Source organism: Rhinopithecus bieti, unplaced genomic scaffold (assembly GCF_001698545.2).
Source record: "Rhinopithecus bieti isolate Rb0 unplaced genomic scaffold, ASM169854v2 scaffold_1710, whole genome shotgun sequence".
Taxonomy (NCBI): domain Eukaryota; kingdom Metazoa; phylum Chordata; class Mammalia; order Primates; family Cercopithecidae; genus Rhinopithecus; species Rhinopithecus bieti.
This window is the reverse complement of record NW_016803559.1, coordinates 621,560-645,015: the sequence shown is the minus strand read 5'-3', so window position 1 is coordinate 645,015 and position 23,456 is coordinate 621,560. Positions and strand designations below refer to the sequence as shown.

General features: G+C 36.1%; 1 protein-coding gene across 3 annotated transcripts in view; it reads right to left on the bottom strand.

Annotated features, from left to right (window-relative positions):
- The window catches only part of AKAP7 (A-kinase anchoring protein 7), a 155,076-nt gene that overhangs the window by 43,621 nt on the left and 87,999 nt on the right, over positions 1-23,456 (bottom strand). For 2 of the 3 annotated variants that reach the window (XM_017888590.1, XM_017888592.1), the window contains exon 7: positions 20,202-20,349. In XM_017888590.1, the coding sequence (XP_017744079.1) occupies positions 20,202-20,349 (148 nt within the window). Of the gene's footprint in view, positions 1-20,201; positions 20,350-23,456 lie in introns of those variants that run through there. The other variant, XM_017888597.1, reaches the window with a different exon arrangement.

Genomic DNA, 23,456 nt, shown 5'->3' with positions numbered 1-23,456 from the left:
AAGCAAATCTCGCTGTAAGATTTTGACTCTACAAACTGTACAAATTACCAATTCTTACCAAAACTGTACAAATTACCAATTCTTCTGAGGCTTCCAACTCATTAATTAAAGGAAATTTGAGTCTGACAACTTGTAGAGACACATGAGAAGGAAAAAAATAGTAAATATCTTTTATTCAAAAGAGAGAAGAAAAAAGAAGACATTAAATGATGAAGTGTAAAGAAAGAGAAAAACCACTTTATCCTTCCAAATTTTGGAACCAAGTCTTAGGAGACAAGATATACCTTTAAGTACAAAAGAGACAATTCAGGAAGATTTCATTACACAGCAGGTAGCCCACTCATGGAAACTGTTATGCCAAGAAATGTCACAGTTTCAGTGAAAATGTATGTAAGCTCAAGAAGTGCTTGACAATTCATGGAAACATAACTCATGGAAATTGGGATGTTTTGGAATGTACTCCAATTTTCATGTTGCCATTGGGTACCAAAAAGACAAACAATGATTCTGGGCCTGAAGAAAATTGGATTGTCATACCCAATATCACATTTTGTTTCTCTGTGTTCTTGTAGTGAAACCCTGTCTCTACTAAAAATACAAAAGAAAAAAAAAAAAAAAGTATCTGGGCCTGGTGGTGGGCACCTGTAATCCCAGCTACTCGGGAGGCTGGGGCAGGAGAAGCACATGAACCTGGGAGGTGGAGGTTGCAGTGAGTAGCGACTGCACTACTGCACTCCAGCCCAGACGACAGTGTGAAACTTCATCTCAAAAAAAAAAAAAAAAAAAAATTCAGCTCTCAATAATCAATCCACGATAGGCATACCTCTATCACCCAGACCCAAAAGATGCTCCTTTATTGCTTAGCCACTGCTGCACCTTTGTAGTCATTTTGTAACCAAAGAGACAGATTCTGAAACAACATAATTAAACTACAACTGAAAAAACTTTATCTATAAATCTCAGTGGTTAAGTCCTGTTCTTAATTACCTGCAAAAAGAATCAGTCTTAACTGTGAAACTTGGAAGCCAAGAATCTTCTTTTTTAAACCATTATTCCTACTTTAGTCATATTTTCAACAGACTTTTTACTTCTCTTTACAGTGCTTTTGTTTTTCTCTAAAACTAAAAGTTAGAGGTATTTGTATTTGAAACTGCCATATGCTATACAATTTTAATATGTATAGCAATTGGAAAGAGAATTTTTTTTCTATAAAACAGAAGACAGAAAAGCATAAGGTGCCATATACAGCATATGTACATTTAGGAAAGGGGAAGAAACAAATAGATACCAAGAGCTACCAAAGAATTCCTTTTTCTTCACCAATCCACGAGTCATTCTAAAATCTCTGCTGATGCATTTCTGCTTAGTGCCAATTTTCAAATGCCTACTCCATGGTTACTATTCAGTCAGTTATTTTCTATGTGTGTGGCCCAACATTTAACGGCATGTACAGTCAAAGCCTTTTCCCGGAGAAATAGGGAAGAAAATTTATCTCCCTGTTTAGAGGACATACAGCAGTAGAGCACTGGATGTAAGAGGCTGAAAGAAGTGCTGACAAGTCCCAGCAGGTATCTGGACACCTCACATTTACAGGATACTCTGCTACCAGTTTAATTCCAGCCACTGTTTATTGAACACATACTACGAGCTAATATGATCATCACATAAGCTCTTGTGGTAAAGTTAACTCTTATGTCAAGGGGTGCCACCAGAACAGGTGAGAGAGCCAGGGCCCAAGGAGGGTACGAGCCCCCCATTTGAAGTCATGGCCCTAGTGGAGCTGGAAGGAGCCCAGCATTCCCATTGTGCCAAATCACATTGGACAGTTTTATTCACTCAAAACAGTAACAGGAGAACAAGTTCAGTAACAGGAGAACAAAAGTCAGTAACAGTCATTTATTCTAGACAGATACTGTTTAGCCCTGCTTTTTACAGTCTGACCTTTTTTCAAGCATTAATGAAATCACAAAACTAACATGAGTTACTTTCTCAAAACAAGTTAAATGTTTGGATGTTAAAACCTTATTTGAAAAAAAAAAAAAAGGAAAAGCAAAGAATAATCTACTGACCAGTATTTGTATTATCAGACATGGTTGCTTTCTTAGTCAAGTGCTTTTAATCTTTTAATGCCCTAGACCTTTCAGAGGAGAAACCAACATCCTTCACAAGAAGAAAAGAAACATATTTCAGAAACACCAACAGGGCCCAATGAGAAGATTTTACTTGTAGTTTAACAATATAAACAACAGAAAATTTGGTTCTACAATTTCTAAGTCACTGGAAGTTTTTCACAGGTCCTAATTATTCTTTATGTGGAATGCTCTCAATCTATATTTAGCTCTGAAAGTGGCCCACTGTTTGACCTTGGGCAAGGCAACAGTCAGTCACATTTCCTGGTATGTCAAGCTTCAAATAAAAGGTACTTTAATAACTCAATATATTATTATTAAAGCTTTTTTTCCTCTAACAACACTTAAAGGGATAAGGAAGAATGAAAGTGAATCCTCAAAATAAAATTTATTTATATCAGATAAAATGCTGTTAAATCAAGGTTCCTCTTGGCAGGTCTCAAAATCTGTCATGGTCCACCATGGCCCCAGTTGACATGCCTCCAATAGGCCCTGTCAGTATTCATTCTGATTAGTCTGTTTATGGATCCTTTTAACAACATGTGGTAACTGCCAGAACTGTCGTTTAAATATCCCACTGAATCTATTTTCTGTTCATACATTTCTTAATCCACAACTGAAATGTGTATCTGTTAGGATGCACTCAGCTGCAAATACCAAAAATTCTTGATTGATCTGGCTTAAAAATAAAGAAATGTCATTATGTCCTATAATCCTATAAGCAATGGTAGTGTCACTCTAGAAGTAGTTAATTCAGTGGCTTGACAAGATCATCACGGCTCATCCTCCTAGTGTCCCACGCTCAGCATGTGTACTTACAGTCACCCAGTGTCCAACATGGCTAAGACGGTAGCAAAGTACACCTAACACTTGACAGCTAAAAAATGGTAGTCCCTTCCCTCTAAATCTCTTTTTATCAACTCATTGGGTCCTATTGGCATTTCTGAAATACGTTTCTTTTCTTCTCGTGAAAGATGTTGGTTTCTCCTCTGAAAGGTCTAGAAAATTAACAGATTAAAGGCACTTAACTTAGAAAGCAACCATGTCCCATAATACAAATACCAGTCAGTAGATAAAGTATAAGAAAACTGCTGAGGTCCCCAGCAGACTTCTCACATAGATTGAAATTGGGTCACACACCACTTCCTTCACTAATCACTAGGAAGAAGAATGGAGCTAATCACCCTCAGAGCAAAAGTCAGGCCCACGTGGCCTGAGGCCCACTTTATCCCAGCGAAAACGAAGAAAATGCGCTCAGAATAGGCAAGCTACTAGTGTCTGCTAGTGTTCTGTGTTTACCTTTTAATAAAAATGTGTATCTGCTTTTTGGTCAATTAATATTAAGAAAGTAATTAAAAGGGTCTATAAGTAATTTTATACAGCAAAAAAGTGGGGGGAAGCCTAAAAAGTAAATCACTGAAAAAGAGTGTCATGCTAATAAAAAAAAAAATCTATCACATACATATTAATGTATGCCACACTAATAAACAAAATTGTAATTGCTAAAATACATGGCTGGAGAACAAGTTGCAAAACTGTGAAACTGCCTTTCTCTAAACCTTATTATACTAACACTGACTGCTTAGGTAAAAGCTTCCGCTGATCATGATCCAAGTTGTTGGCAGTGAACATATATTTGGCAGCTATGGTTCTCTGGTACCAAATATAAAACTGTGATGGTCAATTGCAGCTTCCTTTACTCATAGCCAGAATCAAGACAAAACACTCACCTGAATCATCACTCCAGTCAACAGAAGATCAAATAGAACCACAATTCATGAACTGACAAACTTGTTTTCTCAGTTGCTCACACTTAGTCCCTTAGGCATTTTATATAAAACATATTACAGTCAGATACAATATCAAAGGATCTCTGTGAGTTAATGAAAAAAGACAGAATTTAAACTTCATAAAGGGAAATAAAATATACTCTGTGTTTCTTTAGTCCTCATTATCTTCATTTCTACCAGAACAAGTTTCTCTGTAGAAGATGCAATCTTGAATCATACAGAGACATTTTTAGGCTACTGATGTTCCACAGACCAACAAGAAACAATTAACAAATTTGTCATACATATGGAAATAATTTCCAAAACCTTTTATCTCTATCATAGCCTCTTGTTTAAGGTCTCCATCCTTTCTGTACAATACATATCTCAGGTAACTAGCTGCAAAGTAAATCTGAAGTTCTAGGTTTCCCAAGTAACCTTCAACTATTTCATTCATACCCATAGCTTGAACTACTAACCTAATGCCACTGAATCCTATGACCATCATATATATACATATATATATATATATATACACACACATATATATATATACACATATATATATATATATACACATATATATATATATACACATATATATATATATATACACACATATATATATATATATATATACACACACATATATATATATATATATATGTATATATAAAATCTATGTCCTGGACCTCTCTCCTCAACAAGCCCCTTGATTGGGCCACAACTGCTTTCATATGCCCAAAACTGAACTCATTATCTTCTTGTCACCAAAGAAGTCTCTTTTATCCTGTACCACCAACTGGTATAGGGCACTATTGTCTACCTAGCTGTCTAAACCCCAAATCTGGGAGCCAACCTAGGGTTCTCTTCTGTTTTTCAAAATCTATCCAAAACCTTAAAATATTGATTCTCCTGCCTACCAAGATCTGCGATACACCCCCTCCCTCCTTCTCCATCCACTGCAAATGCCAAGTGCAGGCAATTATCATGACCTGACTAGACTACCACTCCTGCCTACTTACTGGTCTTACTGATCCGTTTCCTGCTCCCCCTCAACCATCGTGCTTATACCTTACCAGCAGAGTGTTTTTTCTTCAGCACAAATCTAATCATGTCATGTCCAGCTCCAAAAATGTTGATGGCTCCCATTCCCTACAAAATAAGATCTGAACTACTTAAAGGTAAGCAATTCATGTGCAGAGTGAATTACTTACACGTCTCTGCACAGACTCCACTGGGTCGCTTATGCTGCTTTCTCAGCCTGGAAAATCTCTTTCATTTGCCTCCCTCCACACTGAACATTCTCATTTTCAGTTCAAAACTTTCCTCTTCTGTGCAGACTACCCTGACAATCCCTGGCAGCATTAAAAGCACCCTCACTTGGTTCCCATTAACTTCATTACAGTCATTATCACTTTAAATTGTAATTGTTTGTTTGCATGCCTTCCCACTAGAAAGTAAACTCCGAGAGCATGGCTGTGTTTGCCTACCATCTTTGATCTTCTATACACATCATAATGCTTGGCACTTGGTACCCTCAATAGATATCTGTTCAATAAATTGCACAAATAAATTATAATAACCAAAATTGAACTGAAAAAGTTTTAAAGTAAAGGAGAAGCCTTTATGTGCACAGTGGTCAGCAATGCTTCAAATGCCAGCAGGGAGCTATGAATGAATTGGCAACTCAGGCAATATCAATGAATCCTAAATTCACTCTGCCAGTGTGACAACCAAGACCTATTTACTCACTAATCATACTTCACCACCCCCATTCATATTTTAAGAGTAACTATATAACAATAAAGGATGCAACTGAATTGGATTTTAAAACAGGGCTGGAGATTGATAACTGTGTTACCTCTCTTCCGATTAATCAGATATCCAATAGTAATCAGGGTCTAGCTGTGACAAAAACTAAAATATAATTTAATGCAAGATAGAGGTTTCATGAATTCTAATGATAGAAGAAACTTCATGAGGCAATTCAGACCTCCAGATTAGATAACCTCATAAACGATACACTCTCTTCCATCTTAAAAGATAGTCAGTAAAGATATTTTACAAATCCCTTAACAACTTGTTCTAGTGTCTTAACAATCCTTTAGAGTTCAAGGTTTTTCCTAATGCCTAGAATAGTGTACTCCTAGTAAGATTAAGGAGAAATGGACATTTTATTTTTCTTAGACTAACCCTACCATAAGTCACTCTTGAGGCTTGTTTGTCCTGGGCTTAAGAATTCTGTATACAATTTGTAGCAATTCTACAAAAATAATAATAGGCACCAGTTAACGAACATTGAGTATGTCCAGGCATGATGCTAAGAGATTTGCATGCATGATCTCATTCAGTCCTCATGAAGTAACAACTATTATTATCCCCATTTTATAGAAGTAGTAACCGGGTTTCGAGTCATTAAAATGTGCAAAAGTTGCACAACTAAAAACTGGGAAGTGGCAGTGACCAGTAGAACAAGGTCTGTCTGATTGTAGGAACTTCTGGTCACTACGTTTTCCTCTGTAGTTTGAACTCTTTCTCTGTCTCTTTCTACTATTCTACATCTTCTCCAATGGCTCCACGTGTCACTGAAATGGAGAAGAATTTAATGAGTTTTTTAAGTTTGTCTAATGTGATTTCACCACATTAGCAAGTTTTAAAAAATAACACTATATTATATAGATTTGCCAACTTTGTTTATCCAGTCAAAAAAATTAAACCAAGTTTTAATCTTTACCTATGTATTTATATATATAACTTATTTATATATATAACTTATGTATACAATATAAAATATTGTATAAAATTTTTTTATATATATATGCACACACACATATATAAGCATCTTTACTTTTGAAATGCACCAGTGTTGATCACATGCCAATTTAAGGAAAGCATTAGGAATAATGAAAATCTTTAATAACTAGAAAACTGATGTTCTGATGTCAGGAAAGAATACCACTGCAATAAGTATTCTATATGACTAGCACTGTTATCAATATGAATAAGTAACATTTTCTTTTTTCTTTTTTTGAGACAGTCTCACTTTGTCCCTCAAACTGGAGTGCAGTGGGGTGATCTCAGCTCATGCAACCTCTGCCTCCCAGGTTCAAGCGATTCTCCTGCCTCAGCCTCCCAAGTAGCTGGGATTGCCTGGCTAATTTTTTTCATATTTTTAGGAGATACAGGGTTTCGCCATGTTGACCAGGCTGGTTCTTAAATCCTGACCTCGACCTCCCAAGGTGCTGGGATTACAGGTGTGAGCCACCGCCCGGTCACTAGTGCTTTCATAACACTGTATGTCAAGCACTGTGGTAAGCACTTTTAAAACATTAATAAACACTGATTAATGTGGGGAAAAATGTGTTCAGAGGCAATGAGGCAATGTCATGGACTAGGTAGCCATAACTTTTGGCAACTAATAATTCATTATTATGTTAATGGCTTTGTTTGACCAGACTCTGCACTCTAAGAATTTCATTCATATGGTTTTATTTTTCCTGCTTATGTGGAAATCAGTATTTACCTTCATATTTTTTAGAATAAACTTCCAACTGAAGGCTCCACAAATAACTCATGAAATGCCTTACTATTGCATCATTTTGGTAGTGATGCTTAATTTTCCAAATAGTTAAATTTACCACTTAGCACTGCCCCTTTAATATGCAGGGTTCCTAAGATGTCTAATATAAATCATAAGGTTTGAAACCAACAGATGGTTGGATTTTCAAAATAGCCTGAGCCACAGCTGCCACTTTGTGTTAGTATCCAGATTAATAGCTGATACACCAGTTAAAATACAGTGAGCCATCACTAAGATTAATTTTCTCAGTTATTTATCCCAAAGCTTCGTCTAACTTTGGCAGATGTAAATAAGTAAGCTGAGAGTTCCAATTATTAGTTGCTTTTCATTTTTATTAGGGGCATATAACAACAAATTTTAAACATTTTCTTTTTAGAAGGCATGTTTCATCAAAGAAACATATAAAGGGGACATAGGATACAAAAAGAAATAAGATTGGAATTAAAATAGCATGTCAAAGGTTCCACTTTTTCAAGAACATCATACTTTTTTAGGTAGGGTGACCTAAGTCCCAGTTAAGCCAGGATAGTCTTGGTTTTCCTCTTTTATCCCAGCCTAGTAAGTAACAGATCCCCTTTTATACTTACAAGTATACCATTTAGATGATAAATCATATGCTCACCCAATTTGTATGTCATAAAATAAGGAAATACCTTGTAGTCAGCTCTTATTCAATAAATTACTCCATAATTTTAACAGAGAAAATTTCTAACTGCTAAGTTTTCAAGTGAAAAAAAGTGTACAGTTCTCTAAGATAATAAACAGTTTTTTTCACTGTTCCCTCTTCTAAAATGCTTGAAATAAATTCATCTTAATTGGTCTAAGTAGAGATAAAATTTTCTTAATCACATCCCTGTTAGCCTGTGCAAAGAAAGAAAAAAAAAGGCAAATGTTTTGGTCCTACCTATCATGCAAGAGACATTCCTGTATTACATCATATCTATTTCACATGATAATGATTTTTAAATGAGTCATTTCACATAGATACGATCCTGTCTGTCTGGAGTGGTTTTATACTTGTTACACTTTTGCTACATAATGCTCAAATGGAAATTAAAGGAGGGGAAAAAATTAGAGAGTTAGCAAACCAATTCATATTTGACATGGAGACAGCCTAATAGCCATCAAAATTAATTTATTCAAAGAAAGTGTTGAAAACACTGATCAAAATTATGTTAACTATCTACAGATTACATTTTTTCATGGTTTCCTTGGACCCATGAACTAAAGCAGAGGTTTCTTTTAATGTTTTTGACCTCAGGACTCCTTTATACTCTTCAGAATGGCTGGCAACACCCCTACCCACCCACCTAGAGCTTTAGTTTGTGTGGGTTATATTCATAAACATTTACTAAATTAAGATAATTGTGGATATGCTTTGATACGATACCAAAACTTGATAAGTTATAGTTTCTTCAAGTTTAGTTGCAATGTAGAATCTTGAAACATACCAAAGAACTTTGTATACTCTACATTCAGATCTGTTGATCTATCTTGAATTTTTAATGGATCTTTCTCCATGCATGACTTTGTAGTAACATGTATACCATAAAAATCCTAGAAGAAAACCTAGGAAATACCCTTCTCGACATTGGCCTTGGCAAAGAATTTTTGGCTAAGTCCCCAAATGCAACTGCAACAAAACAAAATTGACCAGTGGGGACCTAATTAAAGGGCTTCTGCACAGCAAAAACTATCAACAGAGTAAACAGACAACCTACAGAATAGGAGAAAATATTTGCAAACTATGCATCCAACAAAGGTCTAATTTCCAGAAATTGTAAGGAATTTAAATCAATATGTAAAAGAAAAAAACCCATTAAAAAATGGGCAAAGGACATGAACAGATACTTCTCAAAAGAAGACATACAAGTGACCAACAAATACATGAAAAAATGCTCCACGTTAGTGATCATCAGAGAAATGCAAATCAAAACTGCAATGAGATATCATCTTGTACCAGTCAGAATATCTATTAATAAAAAGTCAAAAAAACAACAGATGCTGCTAAGGCTGCAGAGAAAAGGGAACACTTACATACTTTTGGTGAGAATGTGAATTAGTTTTGCCACTGTGGAAAGCAGTTTGGAGATTGCTCAAAGAATTTAAAACAGAGCTACCATTCAACCCAGAAATTCCATTACTGGGTATATACCCAAAGGAAAATAAATTGTTCTACCTACAAGACACATGCACTCATATGTTCATCACTGTGCTTACTATTCACAATAGCAAAGACATGGAATCAACCTAGGTACACATCAATGGTGAACTGGATTAAGAAAATGGGATACATATACATCATGGAATACTACACAGACATAAAAAAGAACAAAACCATGTCCTTTGCAGCAACATTAAAAACACATTAATTAATATCACCCCTATCTCCTTAGAAAAGTCTTTAAGCATGGCTTGGCAAAGGACATAAGGAAACTTTGGGGAGTAATGGAAAGTTCAGCATCTTGAAGGCAATAATGGTTTCACAGGCATATGGATATATGTAAAAACCCATCTAGTTGTATACTTTTAAGTATGTGCAGGTTTTGCATACTAGTTATACCTCATAGAGAATGTGACAGATAAAAACAAACTGGGAGGCCAGGCATGGTGGTTCACGCCTGTAATCCCAGTACTTTGGGAGGCCAAGGCGAATGGATGACTTGAGGTCAGGAATTCAAGAACAGCCTGGCCAATGTGGTGAAACTCTGTCTCTACTAAAAATACAAAAATTAGCCAGGTACTGTGGTAGGCGCCTATAATCCCAGCTACTTGGGAGGCTGAGGCAGGAGAATCACTTGAACCCAGGAGGTGGAGGTTGCAGTGAGCCAAGATTGCACCACTGCACTCCAGCCTGGGCAACACAACAAGACTCCATCTCAAAAAAAAAAAAAAAAAAATTGGATAAATGAAGTTCATTAACCTACTGTGTGCTCTGTCAAGCAACTGATAATATATGCGAGTTTTCCAAAATTTCTATTTTTGCTTGAAAGCTTGAATTTTATGATTAGCAGTAAATGATGTTAGTTCTTATACTCACTGTGACAAGTTTACTTGTTTATCTGCAAGAAAATGCCTGTCAACACCCAAGTATGAAAACAATAGTTTGTCCTTCAATCATTCTTCAAGAAAAAATGGTGTTCCATGGAAGAAAGTGGCTACTTTAGCTCACAGTTTAAACAATCATACAAACACGTTTCTTTGGATCGACCTACTTCAATATGCAACAAAAGTGCCTCATGCATACCTCCCATTTTTGTTACACAGAATATTAAATATATATATACTCAGAACTTGAGATTAAACACAATTAATAATTTTTACTACTCAGCAAGAACATTCTTATATGAAACTGGCTTTAAAAATTTTTTTTTTAGTTGCAACTGTCTAGATTTATACTGGCCATACACAGTTTTACTCACCATTGTTTTTGCATATAAATGTTAACCCAGTGGAAAAGACAAATAATGTCTTATTATTTTTATAAAAATAGTTTTATCCTCGCTGACCCCCTAAAAGTATCTAAAGGACCACCAGGGATCCATGGACCAAATTCTAAGAACAGGTGAATCTAAAGTGTATTTTAAAAGAATTTAAAACCCAGGCCGGGCACGGTGGCTCACATCTGTAATCCCAGCACTTTGGGAGACCGAGGCAAGAGGACCACTTGAGCCCAGGAGTTTAAGACCAGCTTGGACATAGGGAGACCACATCTCTACAAAAAATAAAAATAAAAAATAAAGTAAAACCCAACAAAAGTATAGCCTTGTAAATGATTAGAATATTAAATCATGTATAAGATAAGCACAATGAGGCACATTTTCCTACTGCAAAAGCAAATTAATAAAAGGAAGACATTCATGCACATATCTACTGCCAATGCCCCTCTCCACTAAGTGAGCATATGGCATTTAAGCAATACACACATTTTCAAATTCAACATTTTCAAATTTTATTATTTATCAAAGGTCCAGGTTCAAGGATTCTAGAAAGCTCAAAACCTTTTTTTCTTAGCTATGCCTTTCACTCAATGAAAAAATTAATTTCCTTCTCCTCTTATGCCTTCCTGAAGCATCAAACAATGGTTACTACCTTCCATAAAGGAGATCGCCATGCCTACATACTAAAACTGGGCAACATCCATCCAGATGTGGGCAACTCATCTCTGCCCTGGCCCCTAAGGGTAAAGGAGCACTGAAGATAAAGACGTCAGAGTCAGAGATGAGGGTCTCCTCAGTCAAAAAGGACTCCAACCTCAGAAGCAAGGCAAAAGGTCTTTTCTTTTTGGCTGAACTACTGCCCTCATATGACTACTAGAAATGCCTGGGTGAACCATGACAAGCCTTTTAAGACTAACAAGCCTTTTAAGACTGATCTAGGCTATCTGAGTGTCTTAAGGGTGATTCTCAAAAAGCAAGGACATCTGAAGAATAAATTCATTGACTCTACTCACTCAGAATTATCCTTAGTGTTCAGCCCATAAAGTCTGAGCATGGTATCCTGTTGTTCTGGCCTATTTAGAATTGGATACGTTCTGACTAAACTACAGCTATATGGCACTAACTTATCTAGAACTCTTTCCTGGTCTATCACCATGTCAACGGAGATCTTTGCTTCTTCCATTTAGTTTATGCTTGGCCCAACCCCATCCCCCTCCCGGCCTCTTATGCTACAGTCTCAAATTAATTAAAGGTCTTATCTTTAGGACTCAGTCCTGTGTTGTTGAGTATTAAACATCATCTTTTTTTTTTTTAGTGTATGTGCTGCTGAAGCGAGCACAACATCATTCTCTTTTTATCTCACATTCATCTACTCAGTATTACACTGCCTCAGTGTATGTAGCTATGTACCATCCCCTCACCAACTCCTCATACCCGCAAACCTAGCAACCTCCAACTTCCTCAGCTAACTCAACCATAGGTTCCATCAAAATGTTGTCTATCACTATTAATGCCTCCACCCTGCCTCCCAATCCATTGCTTCTCTTTCATTGTATCAGGTTGGTTCAAAAGTAATTGTGGTCTTTGCCATTAAAGCAATGAAGTCAATTGCTCCAGAAAGTCTCCTTTCTCTATTAGCTATCGCTCTGCTCCTCAATCTCATCCCATTCAGCTGAATTCTGCTACTCCCCTATCCCCCTACTCTCTTACTAAATGGTAAAATTATAAGCTTCCACTGTGTCCTATCAAATCCCATTATTGTTATAGACAAGCCCTATTCATCTATTCCTCCTCCATTTCTCAGACATAGTCTTTGCTGTCCGGTGATTCTGTATCACTCCTAAGGACTATGTCTTATACTTCTCTGTATCACATAATACCAAAGAGAGAAGTAGGCACATTGTATATGTTCAGTAACATTCATTAATGTTGAATAATAATTATTAAGCAAAGAAACAGTGTTCCCAGAAAATAATTCTGTTTCTACCTCTGCTTGCAGAAGTTATAAATACACTGGACTGCAAACAAACAAACAAAAAATTCTAGACCCTTCCAAATTCCCCACTGCCTCCTGTAAGATATGTCTGACAGCTGAAAGTAAACTAGTCTTTGCAAGCACTAAATTGCTCATCAATCTTACAAAAGGTGTCATTTAGTCAATTACATTCCCAAGGGAAATATAAATGGAACATAGCTGCCTGAGAAAAATTAATTCACCCAACTCGAGTAAGTAGCTCACAGAGAAGAGCTTTCATAATCCTAAAATATCTGAACCATATTTCGTTCCTGGTTTTCACCAAAAAGAAGTAGAGTTTTCACTTTTTTATTAATTATTTGAATTTTAACTGATTAGTGCAGTGTGGTTTGACAAGTAGGCATAATATCACCCAAAGCTTTCAGCATGAAACAACTAAAACGTACCTTTTCTTATATCTGAAAATATGAATGTTGCCACCATATCCTACCAAATTCTCCTAATACTCCACATAAAGGTATACAATGGCAGAAGATAAAGAGGAAAATATTCACCATAGAAACATAAAGCAGGCAACAGCTGGCAGGAGGTACAAACTCAGATGCCCTCAGGAGTCAAGTAGGCAGTGTAAAGGTAAACAGATTTGTACAAGAATAACAGGGTAAACAGGATAATAAAAGATAGCTACGCTGAAGGTCACAATGCCTATTACTCCATCCAGGAAATTGTAGTGCCATGAAAGAATGTGAGACCAACATGGTAATGTGGGCACCTCTTCTGATTGTTCAGAAGGTGGAAATCCAGATTTAATATAAGATCACACTAGTATCAGCAAGTAATTCTAATTATAAAAAAAGAACAAAAACCCCTGTTCCAATCAAGTACATGTAGGGCTGCTAATCTGTGATTTCTGAGACACAAAGAAAAAGATTGATGGGGTGTAAAAGAAATCCTAGAAAATAATTTCTTATTTATTTATTTATTTATTTATTTATTGAGATTGAGTCTCGCTCTGTCGCCCAGGCTGGAGTGCAGTGGCGCGATCTCGGCTCACTGCAAGCTCCGCCTCCCTGGTTCACGCCATTCTCCTGCCTCAGCCTCCCAAGTAGCTGGGCCTATAGGTGCCCACCGCTACACCTGGCTAATTTTTTGCATTTTTAGTAGAAACGGGGTTTCACCATGTTTGCCAGGATGGTCTCAGTCTCCTGACCTCGTGATCCGCCCGCCTCGGCCTCCGAAAGTGTTGGAACTACAGGCGTGAGCCACCGCACCCAGCAAGAAAATACTTTCTAAAACTAAATCCCTACTTCATGTGCACTAAAAATGAATAAATTAATGGATAAAATTTAAAATGCATAAAATAGAACTGGATTTATGAGTTTCTCCTGTGTGTATGAGAACCTATATTAATGATCATATCAGGTAAATTAAAAGCCTAAATGGAAAACAAAACAAAACAAACTAAAAGAAAACATGAATGAATACACATCAAATCTTTGGTTTGAAGATAATTTCATAATGGTCATGATATAAATCACAGAAGAAATTTTCACCTATAATTTGATAAAACTTAACACTTAATATAAAAAATTCCTTGTCCAAAATTAAAAGCAACATAATACTTGGAAAATATCTGAAGCCAATACGGCAAACAAAAGGCTAGTATCTTTACTCTCAACTCACATATTGGTAACAGAATTCAGAAGAAGGAATCCCAACTCCTTATGGATAAGGATGATTTGTGGTTACCAGTTCCTAACTCAGTTCAAAGCAACGTATCCTGTGGGACCAGGGCTGACACAACCACAAAATCCACATGGGCTTCTAAGAGGAAAACATGCACAATAAGACAAGCTCCAAAAAAAACTTAAAAAGCACTAGAGGAAATTGAAGGTCACAGAAGACCAAATACAAGAATTCACTCCCAAGGAATCACAGAACTTTTTAAATATGAAAAGAACTTTAAAAAATGACTATATTGAAATCCTCAAAGACATGACAGAAGAAATAATATCGATGAAGCAAAGAATAGAACATGAAAATACGAAAGTGAATCAACTGGAGGCTGGGCACAGTGGTTCACGCCTGTAATCTCTGCACTTTGGGAGGCTGAAGTGGGTGGATTACCTGAGGTCAGGAGTTTGACACCTGCCTGGCCAGCATGGCAAAACCCCGTCTCTATTAAAAATATTTAAAAAAATTAGCCAAGCATGGTGGCGTGCACCTGTAGTCCTAGCTACTCAGGAGGCTGAGGCAGGAGAATCACCTAAACCCAAGAGGTGGAGGTTGTGGTGAGCTGAAATTGAGCCACTTCATTCCAGCCTTGGGCGACAGAGCAAGACTCTGTCTCGAAAAAAAAAAAAAAAAAAAGTGAATCAACTGGAAACCTTACAAATGCAGCATATATACTCACTGAGTTTTTTTTTAAGATGTCTTAAATGGTATAACAGAGATGGTTAAAGAGAAAATCAGCAACTTGTAATCTAGCACTCTCCAAGAATGTACCATTAACAAAGATAGGAAATATGCAAATCTAATGAGGGCTAAATTATCTCCCCAGAAAAATTCACACATGTACCTACGTACAAAGTTTTACGAACAATACCAGGAAGTTCTCAGTGTCCCTGAGGCCCAACTTCTATCCTAGAACTCTGAATAGTATCTTAAGATCAGAAGTCTGTCCCACTGTATTAATGTATACCATAAAATGTTGGCTCAAGCCTCAAGAAATTGACATTAAATTTGAGCTAGGATCAAATCAAAGAGAAGCTAAACCAAGGTAAGCCAATTAAATCTGATTGAGAAATAAAACAAAGTATACCAAATCTAATATTGTTATAAAATATAGGTAAGATTGACAAAATCAATAATTATTTATAAGCAAATGAATTCTAGTGTACATTAAACTTGGTTAATTATAACAATAAATTATCACTTTAGATGCATATATGATTTTAAAGTTTATATTGTCATCGCCAAATGTGACCCACAAAAGCATTTGTAATAAGCAAAAATCATTTTTTAAAACAATGTGAAATGATTGGCATGGGGATACAAGATTGGCAGAGGGTTTGAAAAAGGCAAAATTGTTTTGAATTAGAAAGTGTAACAGCAATAAAGAAGTTTGATGGAAAGATCTGGAGAAACTACCTCACATAAGGGGAAATTTAAAGACTATCAACTGAAAAAGAGCAATGAAAGCAAAATCTCAGTGGCTTGAACATAGTGATGGGGGGTGGTAGGCTGAACAGAACTGTCCAGTGGTAATTTAGGTAATCTATGATGTAAGCTTCATAATGCCAGTCCTGCAATATTTTCAGCAATATCAACATATTCCTTTTTTTTTTTTTTTTTAATGGGAGTGAGAGAGGTAATGAGGCACTACATCTCTTATAAGGTTGGCCTTATAAGAGGCCTTATAAGGTTGGCAGAGAAGATAGGGGAAGCCAGCCAAAATCTGTCCTACACAAGAAGTATCTAAATTTTCCATTTACAATGAACCTAAACAGAAATGTTTGGTCCTCATCAAAACTTGGATGGAAGACAGCTCTCTTACAGAGACTCTGAAAACATGAAAATTCTCCTTAAAATAGACTTGAGATGTTTCAGAATATAAAATTCAAACGACATACTGAATATCTTCTGTTTAAAATAGCTGAAGTCTTTGAAAGGTAAAATGAGGACCTCTGAAGATCTCTAATGAAAATTTGGAAGTAAAATTGTGTCTCTTGAACATTTTTTAAATGCTTTAATAAACATCAGTATTAAGATTCTTTCAGGGTGTATACATCCATAGGTATTCTTCCAGCTGATGTGGAGATAAATTACCTTGGTTAAAGACCTTGCAATATTTAGCTACATATACAGACATACCTCAGAGGTGTTATGGGTTAGTTCCAGACTACTGCAATAAAGCAAACATTTCAATAATGCAAGTCACATGAATTTTTTGGTTTCCTAGTACATATAAAATTATGTTTCATTATACTGCAGTCTATTAAATGTGCAATATTATACCCAAAAAATGTACACATTTTACTTTAAATATACTTTATTGCCAAAAATGCTAATGATCATCAGAGCATTAAGCAAGTCATAATCTTTTTGCTGGTGGAGGGTCTTGTCTGTTGATGTTGATGGCTGCTGACTAATCAGGGTAGTACTTGCTGGAGGTTGGAGTGCTTGTGGCAATTTCTTAAAATAAGACAATAATGAAGTTTGCTGCATCAATCGACTCTTCCTTTCATGAAATATTTCTCTGTAGCATGGAATGCTGTTTGATAACATTTTACCCACGGTAAAACTTCTTCAAAACTGGAGCTGATTCTCTCAAACCCTTCAAAGCCACTGTTTCATCAATTAAGTTAATGTAGTATTCTAAATCCTTTGTTGTCATTTCAACAATGTTCAAGGATCTTTACCAAGGTAGATTCCATCTCAAGAAACCACTTTTTTTGTTCATTCATAAGAAGCAACTCATCATCCACTAAAGTTTTATCATGAGATTACAGCAATTCAATCCCATCTTCAGGCTTCGCTCCTAATTTTAGTTCTCTTGCTATTTCTTTTTTTGAGACAGAGTCTCGCCCTGTCGCCCAGGTTGGAGTGCAGTGGCGGCAATCTCGGCTCACTGCAAGCTCCGCCTCCCAGGTTCACACCATTCTCCTGCCTCAGCCTCCTGAGTAGCTGGGACTACAGGTGCCCGCCACCACGCCTGGCTAATATTTTTTGCAGTTATAGCAGAGATGGGGTTTCACAGTGTTAGCCAGGATGGTCTTGATCTCCTGACCTGTGATCTGCCTGCCTCGGCCTCCCAAAGTGCTGGAATTACAGGCGTGAGCCCCCGTGCCTGGCCATTCTCTTGCTATTTCTATCACATCTGCAGTTACTTCCTCCAACCAAGTCTTGAACCTCTTCTCAAAGTCATCCATGAGAGCTGGAATCAACTTCTTCCTAACTCCTGTTAATGTTGCTATTTTGACTTCCTTGCATAAGAACACTATGAATCATAGTGTTCTTAATGACATCTAGAATGGCGAATCTTTTCCAGAAGGTTTTCAATTTGCTTTGCTCATATCTATCAGAATAATCACTATTCATGGCAGCTATAGCCTTACAAAAATATTTCTTAAATAATAAGCCTTGAAAGTCTAAATTACTCCTTGATCCACAAGCTGTAGAATGGACATTGTGTTAGCAGGCATGAAAATAACACTAAACTCCTTGTACATTTCCATGCGAGTTCTTCGGAGACAAGGTGCACTGTCAATGAGCAGTAATCATTTGAAAAGAATCTTTTTTTCTGAGCAGTAGTTAAAATATTCAGTAACCCATGCTATTAACAGATGTGCTGTCATCCAGGCTCTGTTGGTCCATTTATAAAGTACAGACAGAGTGAATTTAGAATAATTCTTAAGGTCCCTAGGATTTTTGGAATGGACAATGAGCACTGGCTTCAACTTAAAAGTCACCAGCTGCATTAGCCCCTCACAAGAGAGTCGGCCTGTTCTTTGAAAAACTTTGAAGTCAGACATTGACTTCTCTTCTGTAGCTATGAAAACCCTAGATGCCATCTTCTTCCAACAGAAGGCTATTTTGTCTACGTTGAAAATCTGTTGTTTTGAGCAGCCACCTTCATCAACGACCTTAGCTAGATCTTCTGGATAACTGGCTGCAGCTTCTGTATCAGCACTTGCTGCTTCACCATGCACTTTTATGTTATGAAGACAGCTTCTCTCCTTAAACCTCATGAACCAGTCTCTGCTGGTTTCCAACTTTTCTTCTGCACCTTGCTCACCTTTCTTACCTTTCACAGAATTGAAGAGAGGTGGGGCCTTGCACTGGATCAGGCTTTGGCTTAAGGGAATGTTGTGGTTGGTTTGATCTTCTATCTAGACCACTAAAACTTTTTCCATTTATCAGCAATAAGGCTAATTCACTTTCTTTTGATTTGTGTGTTCACTGGAATAGCACTTTTAATTTCCTTTAAGAACTTTTCCTTGGCATTCACAACTTGGCTAACTGGTACAAGAAGCCTAGCTTTTGGATTATTTCAGCTTTCGACATGCCTTCCTTACTAGGCTTAATCATTTCTAGCTTTTTTTTTTTTTTTTTTTGCATGTCCTTCCAATGTATCATTTCTAGCTTTTGATTTAAGGTAAGAGATGTACGACTCTTCATAGGGGAATGGCTGTTTGGTGGAGCAGTCAGAACACACACATTTATCAATTTGGTTTGCTATCTTATATGAACACAATTCATATGGTGGCGCCCCAAAACAATAACGATAATAACATTAAAGATCACTGATCACCATAACAGATATAATAATAATGAAGTCTAAAATATTGTGAGAATTACCAAAATGTAATTGACACAAAAAGAGCACATGCTGTTAGAAAAAATGGCTGAGAAAGACAGCTGATACGGGGTTGCTACAAACCTTCAATTTGTTAAAAATAAATAAATAAACTGTCTTTTTAAGGCACTATCTGTGAAGCACAATAAAGCAAAACACAATAAAACAAGGTATGCCTGTATTTGTCTTCTTTGAGTATTTTCATGTTACTTTAAAAGTATATAAATCAGGTTGTCTTGAAGCTCACAATTTTAAAAGAATAGTGTCTGGTTTGAAATAATAAATCTGAATCAAAACAGAGCTGGCTCTTTTGAAATACATTCACATTGCAAAAAGTGGAGAATAGCTCTATTCTGGATGAAAGATCTCCATAAGTGTACACACTTTCCACCTGGAAACGCAGTTTTATATGAGTCTGTCTCATCTCATGCCATCTAACAGATGCATTTACATATGAATCTTTGCTTCCCCTCAAAACATCTTTCTCAGGGAAGAAATTGAAGTTTTCAATTTTTGCAGGTCACCTACATTTTCTCTTCTCAAGGTGAAACTTTCTGGCTGGGGTCATTCTATTCCTAATTACAAGCAGCAAATACAAAAATGCCTGGTGTGGAAAGCCATGGAGGCCTTCCCTGGAGAAAATGCTTTCTTCATGTTCATGAAATAAAATTAAATTGAAATGATTTCTAAATCAGTATTTCCAGACTTCATTATAATTATATTTAAAGCCAGAAGTATAAAAACTATGGGTAGTAAATTCTTAACTGATCAATATAAATACTAAAATGCTCTAGAAAATTTTCAGTGTATCATTGTCAAAACATAATATTTAGGAAAGTATATCATTGAGAAAACATATACAACTAAGTTTAAATATTTGCCAAGATAAAAGTGATGCCAAAAAAATTAAAAATAAAGATAATAAATAATTTTTAAATGACACTCACCAATCACAATGGAAGATTCACAGTGATAATAACCATTACTTTGTTTTTTCTTCAGCATGGAACAAAGATCTATGCGATATACTATTTCTTCTCCAAATCTGTGACTGATAAACTTTTCATATAAATCAGGATCTATTTTTTTCACTCCCTTGAAATGAAAAAACAAATAAATCAATCAATCATTTCACCCAGGCAGCCAGTTCATAATTACATCATTTTCCTAGAACCTGATCATTACATCTTAGAATAAAGTACACCATTGTCTACTGGCACTTGAAAATCATATACAACAATAAAATTGTTGTAAAGTTGTTTTTCAAGTCTCCCTGCCTAGAACGAGTTGTATTTAAAAACCATCAATAAAGAGTATTAGGTTTAAATTTGGCAGTTTTCAGAACTTCATACATTTTAAGTTCCAGAAATAATAAAGTATACTGAGTTAAAATTTTGAGATACCAAGGAAAGACTAATCATGGACAACAAAAATGGAGAAATGGATATTTTTTTTAAAAAATGCAGTCACTCTGTCACCCAGGCTGGCGTGCAGTGGCGCGATCTCGGCTCACTGCAACCTCCGCCTCCTGGGTTCAAGCGATTCTCCTCCCTCAGCCCCCTGAGTAGCTGTGACTACAGGCGTGTGTCACCACACCCAGCTAATTTTTTGTATTTTTAGTAGAGACGAGGTTTCACTGTGTTAGCCAGGATGGTCTTTATCTCCGGACCTTGTGATCAGCCCGCCTCGGCCTCCCAAAGTGCTGGGATTACAGAGGTGAGCCACCGTACCCAGCAAAATGGATAAATTTTTTAAAAGTAAGGTAGGAAAAAAAATACTATAAATCTTTAAAAGTAAGGTGGATCTTAACATTTTATAGTGGAAAAATGTTCTAATTAGATGGATGTAATTTTTAAATTCCTTATGTAAGAATCATCTGAAAGACAAAGAGTACTTGAATTACAGCAGGGAGGTCAGTGGATCTTACAAGTTCTTCTCTATCTGCTCCTCCTTACTTTCAGTGTATTTTCTTAGCAGAAACAGTTGGTTGTTGAAAAATTACAGTGGGATGGCCTTGGTACCTCTGTAGTTTCCCCAAACATGGGAAAGAATATATCTGCCTCTGCTATACTATACAATGGCCCTGCAACTCAGCCTCAGAGTCCCAAAATACAGTCCATAAGATTAAGATAATGAGAATATATATTTTCTCTTTTCAATGACAAAAACTTAATTAGAAAATTAGTTAATAAAAAAATTATAAAAGCAAAAAAATTAAATCACTACAAACTGCTACTGCTATAGTTTATGTGTTTAGTTTTTCCTATGCAAATACAAAGTACATTTTTTCTCTTCTATAGAATGTGGTTGTTCCCTGAGTACTATTTGATAACCAGCTTTATATTGTCAGTAAATATGCCATGTCAGTAAATAATATACAGATGTGCCAAATATTTTTCTCCATAGTACTTCATTGCATGAGAGTCTCATAATTTATTCATCCAATTATTTACTGTTGGACATTTAAGTTGATCTTAATTTTTAATATCATATTAAACATATTTCTATTGATGTATGTTTTGCTCAATGTCTAGAACTGGACTCCTAATCTCTCCCCTTACCTCCCCCTTATGTGGACTAAGCAAGTTAATTTATAAAAGTGCTTAAAATAATGAAATATAATAAATTATATATAAACACACACATACACACAGCCATTATCATTAGTGAACTTTATGTAATAATTTCATTTGAGATAAGATTTCAAGAACAAAAAACATTGAGTAAATGGAAAATGACCAATCATGCTTGTCTTCTAAATGCTGGTATGTGTGTGTGGGTGGGGGGGTGTGGAGGTTGGAGACAGTCATTCCTTTAGACTGGAGAGAAGACTGGCAATAACATAGCAGACAAATAAGAACCTTCAATTTTCAAGAAACCAATGCCAGCACTCACCAGCCACTATTGCTATAATCTTCACTTCCGTTTTGTAAAATGTCATTTTTTTTAAAGAAATAAAACATGAGATTGACTCTCGTCTTCTAGGCTTATTAATTTAATTTCAGCAAAAGTAAATGCCAACTGTTTTGTAAGAATTTTCACAGATGACTTCCAACATGAGTCTTTAGGACTTAATTTTTACTAGCAAGTGAAACGGAATTAATTGCTTAACTCATAATTTACAGAGAGCGCTATGGTTCAAAAAGGCATGAGAGGCACTGAAATTATATGCCCTGATCAGAAAAATCTTCAGTAATAAACAATCTAGAAATAGCTAAGCCTCTGCATTGTCTGATATATATTACAATTTCAATATGATCTTCATTCTCTGGAGAAATTTTTTGTTTGGCAATATATTTCTTTTCTGATAAAATTTATCTGAATTGATTTCACCATCCAGCTGCAGCAGGTGGTGTTTCCTTTCATACTAAAAAAAAAAGGAAGACTATGATTCTGAGAAAATAAATGAGACCTCAAAAGTGGATCATTTAGGGTAAGACTAAGAAGGGCCCTGTTTTCTGAATGAATCCACTGGGATGGCAAAATAGTTTCAGAAGCATTATCCTCCCAGATTGTATTTTAAAGCCAAAAAGGCTGGGTGGTGGCATTATTTTCAAGCTGTGGACCCCCCCAAATTATTTTCTGCTTCTCTTCGTCATAGGCCAGACCCTTCGTCATAGGCTAGACCCAAGGCACTATTACTTAACTATCAATGGAGGTATACAATGTTAGGAGGGTTCAAAAGATATCGTGAGAATTGTTAAATCTGACCTATAAAGACTAAGAGTTGGGATTATTTCACATGCAGAAGAAAAATATGTGAGGTATCTTTAACAAATCATGCTACGGGTGTTGCAACCCTGGAATTTTGAATATGATTGGAGATGGTCTAGTACTTAGAAGGTTATATTTGCCTTGAACCTAACAGGGACAAGGCATATTTTTAAGGGCTTCATATTTATAATTGTACCCAGTATAAGTGACATTTCAATTATGCAACATAACATTAGAAGAGAAAATAGGATGTTAAGTATGGAATATCAGACTTTGAAACAATAAATTAGCGAAAAGAAATGTCAAACAGAAAAAAGTTTTCAAGACTATCTTAATTAATCACTAGAAATGACTGAAGTTTTAACTTTTCTTTAGCCTAGTTTCAGTCACAGTTTAGGAAAAATTATCAGTGATGTTCAAAGACACTTGATAACCTTTGATACAATGTACCGTGAAACAGGAATTTCGTTCTTGGTTGTAACTTGGCA